Raw genomic sequence first — 10,073 nt, forward strand, 5'->3', positions numbered from 1 at the left:
ATATTATATATATATTTATATATATATTTATATATATATTCTCAAACAGAAGTTTTACCAGTTCACATAAACGAGTAAGTGATCGTGATCTATAACATGAGATGGTCGTCGCCATGTTTACTTGCGGCCATACGTTTGCTTCATTCATAAAAAGCCGAACATGCAGGATTGAGCACATAAATTCACCAGTTACTCCTCAAATACATGCAAGTAAGTGGCTGGTGAACTTAGAGAAGAGTAGATTCAACTTTATAGTTACTTTCACTTTGTGAAATGTGTATCTGATATGAATAAAACACATCGGCAAATTATATTTGAATGGATTGTTAGACTTCCTTGTGTGTTTTACAAACTCTAAATGTATTGTTTTACTAGCTCTTTCTGGCTCAGCACCAGACACCGTGCCAAAGCTCAGTTTGATTTTCTCAGTTGCCGCTCTAAGGGTAATCGAGCTAATGCTAACTTGTCATGCTTGTCAAGCTGGATAACGAGTAAAACATCAGCACCCGGGACTTTACGGTCCTTACTTCAAAACGGAACAAAAGTAGGACCCTGCGATTAAACTCCCTTTCTCCTCATCCCTGACCCTGTCTATGAGGTGCCGAACTCTGTATCAGTGCACGAGAGAGACCGTGTTCACTCTGCTCCACGCTGAACTAAAGTGTTTTTTAATAATCAAACGTCCCTGTGTCACGCGACACAACGAATCGATTATGAAATTCGTTGCCAACGCTTTTAGTAATCGATTTTTATCGATTTAATTGATTCGATGTTGCAGCCCTACGATTAATCATTACACTTTACTGTGCTCAGCTAATGTTTATGCGTGTTATATTTGTATTACTTGCCAGCACGTTATGTGTATTTTTAAAACTCTGAATCTGTATCTCATTTCGGAGGCTGCTACTGTCCTCTGGAGGTCACATTTTTGGATGGAGACTGTCTTCATAGCTGAAATGAAATATACCAGTTTCCAGTAAGGCAACATGGAGGGTGGAAATACAATAAACTGGCAGTGGGCTGGTTATAGAGACCAAAATAAAGACGAGCGTTCTGACTCTATTCTGAAAGTAACTAGGATTCTTTATCAGATAAACAAGAATGTTTCGTTAATATCTGCAAGCATGTCATGGTATTTTTATGCTTTAGAAGTGTAAACACAGCACCTTTAACCCTTACTGTATGTAGTTGTTTAGTAAATGCACCCCTGATTGGGTGACCCATGAAGGACCTATCGTGGGGTGGGCCTAGACGGCACTCTCCGTGTGAAGAGATTGTGTGTGTATACACAGCTGGGGTCTCCATTTCTTACAGAACACCCCCTTCCCCACCACCACCAAAAAACGACCCTTTTCTTGTCAGGAAAGTCTACGGCTCCACACAGAAACGTTCCCTTGCCACCCCTAGCCCCAGTATAGTGCCGTCACTGTCTTGAACACCAGCGAGCTGAACTGAGTACTTCACATTATCTATACATTTTCCCGCTTTCCCGATGAAATGGTGGTCAAACTAACCATCTTGTCTTCATAGCTGAAATGAAATGCACCATTTTCCACCAAGGCAACCCGAAGGGCGAAAATATAATAAACTGGCAGTGGGCTGTTATAGAGACCAAAATAGACAGACATTCCCATTCAATTCTGAAAGTAATTAGCATTGTCTATTACACAGCTTGGGTTTCCATTTTTTACAGAACACCCCCCCTTTCCCACCACCACCAAATATGACCGTTTTCTTCCCAGGAAAGTCTACGGCTTCACACAGAAACATTCCCTTGCCACCCCTAGCCCCAATATAGTGCCGTCACTGTTTTGAACACCAGCGAGCTGAACTGAGTACTTCACATTATCTATACGTTTTCCTGCTTTCCCGACGAAATGGTGCAAATGAATTCTCCAGCCAATCAAGGGCCCCATTTTTGTGTAGGCCCTAGGGCTCAAACTAGCCATCTTGTTAAAGGTGCAGTATGTAGGATTGCAGTCCAAATTCAAACCATTGTATCGTGTTTTTTTCACCCGGCCCATCCTCAGATGACTCAACACACATGCGGGTTGCCAGATTGACCACACTAACATGAGCCTGACGATCGATCATTACGCTTTAATCTGCTCATCTTATGTTTACACGTGTTATATTTGTATTACTTGCCACCACCTCATGCGTATTTGAATCTGCGTCTCATTTCAGAGGCTGCTACTGTCCTCTGGAGGTCACATTTTTGGATGGAGACAGTCTTCATAGCTGAAATGAAATACACCATTTTCACCAAGGCAATCCGGAGGGTGGAAATGCAATAAACTGGCAGTGGGCTGGTTATAGAGACCAAAATAGACAGACATTCCCACTCAATTCTGAAAGTAACTAGCATTGTTTATTACACAGCTGGGGTCTCCATTTCTTACAGAACACCCACTCCACACAGAAACATTCCCTTGCCACCCCTAGCCCCAATATAGTGCCGTCACTGTTTTGAACACCAGCGAGCTGAACTGAGTACTTCACATTATCTATACGTTTTCCTGCTTTCCCAACGAAATTGTGCAAATGAATTCTCCAGCCAATCAAGGGCCCCATTTTTGTGTAGGCCCTAGGGCTCAAACTAGCCATCTTGTTAAAGGTGCAGTATGTAGGATTGCAGTCCAAATTCAAACCATTGTATCATGTTTTTTTCACCCGGCCCCTCCTCAGATGACTCAACGCATATGCGGGTTGCCGGATTGACCACACTAACATGAGCCTGACGTGCCTGACGATCGATCGTCACGCTTTCTGAGCATCTGCTCATCTAATGTTTACGCGTGTTATATTTGTATTACTTGCCACCACCTCATGCGTATTTGAATCTGCGTCCCATTTCGGAGGCTGCTACTGTCCTCTGGAGGTCACATTTTTGGATGGAGGCAGTCTTCATAGCTGAAATTAAATACACAATTTTCCACCAAGGCAACCCGGAGTGTGATAATATAATTGTGTAAACTGGCAGTGGGCTGGTTATAGAGACCAAAACCAAAGACAGTCATTCCGACTCTATTCCGTAAGTAACTAGCATGAATGTTTTGTAAATATCTGCAAGCATGTCTTGGTATTTTTGTGCTGTAGAAGTGTACACATGGCACCTTTAACCCTTCCTGTATGTAGTTGTTTAGTAAACGCACCCCTGATCGGGTGGCCCATGAAGGACCTATCGGGGGGTGGGCCTAGACGGCACTCTCCGTGTGAAGAGATTGTTTGTACAACTTCAGGCCTGGCTGTGTATACACAGCTGGGGTCTCAATTCCTTACAGAACACCCCCCTCCACCACCAACCACCACCACCAAAAACGACCCTTTTCTTGTCAGGAAAGTCTACGGCTCCACACAGAAACGTTCCCTTGTCATTTCCACCCTACTTTATCTACTGCCAGATGTCTCCCAAACCTTTCCACCTCCCCACGTTGGGATTTCAAAGGAAAGGATTGCACAAGGGGGCTTCGTGAAGGGGTGGGACTGCAGAAAGATCCAGACATGCGAGGGTGGGGTTGCTGAAAAAAATGGGCTAAGGTATTCGGTCTGGAGGGCCTGAGGCGCTCCTCTCCCACAGTTCACACGGCCTGATGGGAACTGCCTTTACGCTCCTTTCAGTCTGTCATTTTCTCATAACTCCAGCCAGGGATTTCACCTCTGATAAAACGTCTCGGGCAGCCATGCTTTTTTTTTTTTCCTCCCCGGCCCCAGATTACCTCATTGTTCCTGCTCTGAGAGATGTGGCCACAATGTAAACTGTAGCATTAATTTCACACTAGCTTCGGTGAACTCCGAAACTGTAAATTAGCCATGCGAGGGTTTCTGGGTCACACTGACACGCTGCATTCTTGAAGGAGCCCCGAGACGGTAAACAAACCGCACATCCTCGCAGACGTCAACACAATTATGGATTGAGTATATATGAACTCACCTCTCTCGCACTGAGGCCCGGTGAAACCGTAAACGCAGGCACATCTGTTAGGTCCGATGCAGCGGCCGCCGTTCTGACATCCGCTCTCACACACCGCTGAAAAATTGGTCAAAATTAGACTTGAGAGGTTTGTCTTTGAGTTGCAATATGATTGTCTGGAATGTTTGTTTTATTTTTATTTACTTTTTTCTGTGGTAATACTATAGTTGCTATGGTAAAACAACAGTTATGGTAATATAAACAAATGAAAGCTATCATAATAGATCAGCAAATCATCATATTATACTGAAGAATCATTTGACACTGGAGACTGCATTAATGATGACAAAAATTAAGATCTGAATCACAGGAATAGATTCAATTTAAAACATTATTAAAATAAGAAAATTGTTCATTACATTTTTTTAATAATATTTCACAATTTAACAGTTTTTAACTGTATTTTTGATTAAATAAATGCAGCCTTTACGTTTTTTTAACCTTTGTATGGTAGTGTACATACACACACGCATGTATTTATTTGAGAAAATTATTAAATATTATTTATGTTTGTGCTTTCATATGATTAATCACAATTAATCGAATCCAACATAAAAGTATTTGCATAATGTGTGTGTACTTAATGTGTATAAATATTGTGTATATATGAATTAAAAATATATAAAATGCAAAGAAATATAAATGTCAACAAAATCAAAAAGTTTACATGTATATTTATATATAATTTCTATTCGATTTAATCATTTAATTTATGAATATGTTTTATAATATAAATGTGTGTATATATAGGGCTGGGCAATATGTCAAAAATGCAATCTCACATTTTCTATATTGAACCATAATATTTCGATATAAATTGTTAATGCTTCTACTTAAAAGCATATTCCAACCATGACTGAAGGCGAATATTGCTGGCGGGACAGTGAAATGAGCGTGCTAAACAATACTGGGTAAAGCAGCATGCCCTATTTTTGGTCAAAAATTTTCGAAAACCAAAAATTTGGTGAAAAACAATTATGGATTCCTGTTGTTGCATATTACTGATGTGTGATTGGCTCTGAGGATCAATAAATATCCAGAGATTATCATCGTTATTGATATAAATTTTATTGCGATTCGATATTATATTGTTTATTGGCCCAGCCCTATATCTATGTATATATATATATATATATATATATATATATATATATATATATATATATATATATATATATATATATATATATATATATTTATTTATTTATTTATTTATTTATATATATATATATATATATATATATATTTATTTATTTATTTATATATATAACAACGCACCTATCGCACTGTCTGACAGATTCCATAGGAATCTACCAATTAATGACTACGATATGTAAACGTTGCTTTATTTCTGTGCGTGCTAATTTAGCTTGCAAGTAATTAAATTTAAGCGTTCTGTCAATATTTGTGTTATTATTGTTTAACAAGGTATATTATATAGACATGATATCTCAAAAATGTTTATTTATACAAGCTACTATTTTGGATGTGATTAATCACAATTAATCTTTTGACAGCAGTAATTTATATTTATATAGAATCCGAATTATATATTAACGTAAATTCTAGTTTTGTAAACACAAATGTATTTATTTCACAAATGTATTTTGTATTTACATATACATAACAAATATACAGTTTACACACACGTTTTGTACATACAAACTTTTATTTTGATTGTGCATTAATCGTTTGACAGCACTGGTTCTATGGGTTGATAAATGTAAATATATACATTTTAAATGCATTTTGAAAATACTATAAACGAGTCTTACGTTGTCCGCAGTGAGTTCCTGTGTATCCCTTCTGACAGGAGCAGGCGTCTTCATTACACATCCCACCGTTCATACATCTGACGTTGCAGGACTGGACTGAACACAAACACAACACAGGTGATTATAATACATCAAATACAATAAAAATATAATAATGCACCGTCCCTGCGTCTAACATATGTTTGCATGATCATGATGCGTTCAAAACTCCTTTTTGATCCACAATTCATTAGAATATTTGACTAAATCACTATTTATTTGATTTAGCTAGGCTGTGGTGTTAATGATTTCGATAACAACAGTGTTAACGGTATCTGATAATGATAGTGTTAACGGTATTGATAACGATAGTGTCAACAGTATCCGATAACGATAGTGTCAACAGTATCCGATAACGATAGTGTTAACAGTGTCGATAATGATAGTGTTAACGATATCGATAACGATAGTGTTAACGGTATCGATAACGATAGTGTTAACGGTATTGATAAACGATAGTGTTAACGATATTAGATAACGATAGTGTTAACGCTATCTGATAACAACATTGTTAACGATATCGATAACAATAGTGATAACGATAGTGTTAACGTTATCAGATAACGATAGTGTTAATGTTATCGATAACGGTATTGTTAACAATATCAGATAAGGACAGTGTTAACCGTATCGATTACGATAGTGTTAATGGTATCCATTAACGAAAATGTTAACGATATCGATACGATAGTGTTAATGATATCAATAATGATATCCAATAACGATAGTGTTAACAATATCAGATAACAACAATGTTAACGATATCGATAACAATAGTGTTAACGATTTCAGATAACGACAGTGTTAGCGGTATCAATAAAGATAGTGTTAACAGTATCGAAAACGATAGTGTTAACGTTATCGATAACGGTAGTGTTAATGATATCAGATAACTACAGTGTCAACAGTATCGATTACGATAGTGTTAATGGTATCTATTAACGAAAATGTTAATGATGTCAATACGATAGTGTTAATGATATCAGTGATATCCAATAACGATAGTGTTAACAATATCAGATAACAACAGTGTTAACGATATCAGATAACAATAGTGTTAATGATATCAATAGAGTTAACAATATTGATAATGATAGTGTCAACGATATCAGATAATGACAGTGTTAATGGTATTGATAACAACAGTGTTAACGATATTGATAGTGTTGACAATATCAGATAACGATAATGTTAATGATATCAGATAACAATAGTGTTAACGATATATCAATAGAGGTAACAATATCGATAATGATAGTGTTAACGATATCAGATAATGACAGTGTTAATGGTATTGATAACAATAGTGATAACGATAACGATAGTGTTAACGATATCTACTACAGTATTTATTACAGTTTATTACTTCACTGTAGTTAATATTATAATATGGATTTGTTAATTTCCATATTAACTGTTAATATGCATTAATTAACAAATATATACAGTATAATACACTTCAAAAACCACACTGTAGTAATTACTATAGTATTTTATATTCTTTTCTATGGTCTTTCCAATATCAGCATCTGCCAGTCTGAATTCCTGGTAAAAATAAAGCAATTTTAACCAGGCCAACAAAAGCCTATTTTCATCCTCATTTTCTAGCAGACATTTTTTGTGGAGATTCATTTTCCTGAAATGCCAGTTCTCTGGTTTCAGACACAATCACTCAGGACAGAACTGAGTCTGTGTATGAAAAATGCTGCTAATGAAAATTGGATTCAGATGATTTCAGCACAATTGTTGGTATCTGATGGGCGTTTGTTAGAGACTGATGTTCCTCATCCAGACGCTGCTCTTCTGTCTAAACAGCGGCATCAGGACTACTTAGAGCAGTCGAAAATATGTAAATATATAACTATTATTGCTTTCATCTCCGCCTGCCATCAGCGAATCCCTTTCAAGAGACGTCAAAAAGAATCGGTACTATCTGGTAGGGTAAAAATTGAAATGGTTTTCAGTAACAATTTACACTTAATGGCAAACTTAAACCTAAACTAAAATAATTTTGTTACTTGAAATAAAATAGATGTTAAATAATGCAGTCATATATATGTCAAAAGATGAATCGTGGTTAATTGCAACCAAAATAAAGGCTTGTGCATATTTATTTATTTATTTATAAATTAAATATTCATCTAATACATATTATATATAAATATTTTTTATATTTTTTAATTATATATACACACACTATATTATGCTATGGATGCAATTAACCATGATTGATGAACAAAAATAAAAAAAATAAATTAAAAAAAACCAATAAGATTTAGAAAACTTTTGCTAAAATAAAAAAAATAAAATATGCAAACTGATTTAGATAGTATTATATCAAGCAAAAAATCTGAAAAAACACACAAAAAATACATTTATGAAATCTTTATATTTAAAAAGCACAAAACGAAACTACACACAAAAAAACTAAACTTAAACGGAAACAGAACAGAAAAAAACCTAAAAATAAATATGAATAAAAACTTTATGTACTATATTTTTAAATATGAATGAAATTTTGAACTTTTTATTTCATTAAATTAAAATTAAAATAGAACATCTAAATGCAAAAGTCTAGTTCAGACTAGTCCAAATTTAGTAAACAAGAAAGCTACCACTTACATATGGTAAAATATAGTAAAACAATGCATTTACTAATATGTTCTAACTAAGAGCATTATTTAAATCCACAGTTGTGTTTTGACATTAGTTAATGCACCGTGAGTCAACAAGAACTATCGATAACTGACTTTATTTCCATTAACTAACATTAACAAAGATGAATAAATACAGTAATGAATGTGTTATTCATAGTTTGTTAATGTTAGTAGACAGATCAACTAATGAACCAATATTTTAAATGGTTATCGATATCGATAGTGTAAACTATAACGATAGTGTTAACAATAACAATAGTGTTAGCGATATTAATAAGGATTGTGTAAAAGGTGTCGATAACGATAGTATTAACAGTATCAATAATGATAGTGTTAATGGTATTGAAAACGAAAGTGTTAATGTTATTGATAACGATAGTGTTAACAGTATTAATAATGATTACTGATATCAATAATGACTACTAAACAGTATCAATAATGATTACTGATAATGTTTATGGTATCTATAGCGATAGTGGTAACAATAATGATAACGATAGTGTTAACGGTATTGATAATGATAGTGTTAACAGTATCGATAACGATAGTGTTAACGGTGTCAATAACGATAGTGTTAATGGTATTGATAAAAATAGTGTTAACGGTATCGTTAACGATAGTGTAAACAGTATCAATAATGATAGTGTCAAGGCTTTTGATAACAGTAGTGTTAACTGTATCGATAAAGATAGTGTTGACGATAGTGTTAACGGTACCCATAACGATAGTGTTAACGATATCGATAATGATAGTGTTAAACATATCAATAACGATATTCCTTATAAAATAACTAACTTGCAAAATGTATTAAACCTGCATGATAAACTATAATTAAACTAAAATAAACAACTTTAAAAGCTAATAAAACTGCCAAAGTGTAATATGAAAACTGTTTTAGACTATTATGACAAAAACCAAAAAAATACATTTATTAAAAAATTAAAAATCAAACTGAAAGCAAAATAAGATCACAAATAAGTTAACGTGAACTAACAATAAACAACTTTATTTCTATTAACTAACATTAACAAAGATGAATAAATTCTGTAATAAATGTATTGTTCTAAGTTTGATCATGTTAGTAGAGACAACAACTAATGAAGCAATATGATAAACGTTTACCACAAAAACCAATTTAAAAATGCGTAAAAAAACGTCAAAAATGAAAAGAAAATTGAAAAACACCATATATGGACATAAACACTGCAAAAACGATGAGAAAAACAAATGACCATAACTTCAGCTACAATTAAAACGAAAACATGCCACATGTCTCTTATAAAAATGCCCATTTTTCTCTAGACTTCATTGAGGATGCTGTTGGATGGAGATCAGAGATCAGTTTTCTCTGAGGGTCTGTAAACATTTGAGTGTGTGTGTGTGCGCGCGGTGGGTTTTTGGCATGCTTTCCTGCAGCACAGGAAATGACCTCATTGGCTGGACCTGCAAACGTCTATATAGGTGACCCGTGGTTAGAGAGCTGCACGTGCTTTAGCAAACATGCGCTAATCGGGGCTCCCCGAGGCTTCGCGGCCCACAATGCACCTCTGTCTGCAGCCGTCACATCTGTCAGGCCTTTACAAGCTGCACTGACAGCAGGAAACATGAGCAACAGAGGCTCTTTATGGA

At 35.1% G+C, this 10,073-nt stretch overlaps 1 protein-coding gene across 1 annotated transcript in view; it reads right to left on the reverse strand.

Moving 5' to 3' along the window:
• Nucleotides 1-10,073, reverse strand: part of fbn2b (fibrillin 2b) — a 131,500-nt gene that overhangs the window by 89,878 nt on the left and 31,549 nt on the right. Inside the window, exons 5-6 of the mRNA XM_056448347.1 lie at nucleotides 5,749-5,844; nucleotides 3,935-4,030 (exon numbers count right to left, since the gene is read on the reverse strand). Coding sequence (XP_056304322.1) covers nucleotides 3,935-4,030; nucleotides 5,749-5,844 — 192 coding nt within the window. The remainder of the gene's footprint in view (nucleotides 1-3,934; nucleotides 4,031-5,748; nucleotides 5,845-10,073) is intronic.

Source organism: Danio aesculapii, chromosome 22 (assembly GCF_903798145.1).
Source record: "Danio aesculapii chromosome 22, fDanAes4.1, whole genome shotgun sequence".
In the NCBI taxonomy this organism is placed as follows: domain Eukaryota; kingdom Metazoa; phylum Chordata; class Actinopteri; order Cypriniformes; family Danionidae; genus Danio; species Danio aesculapii.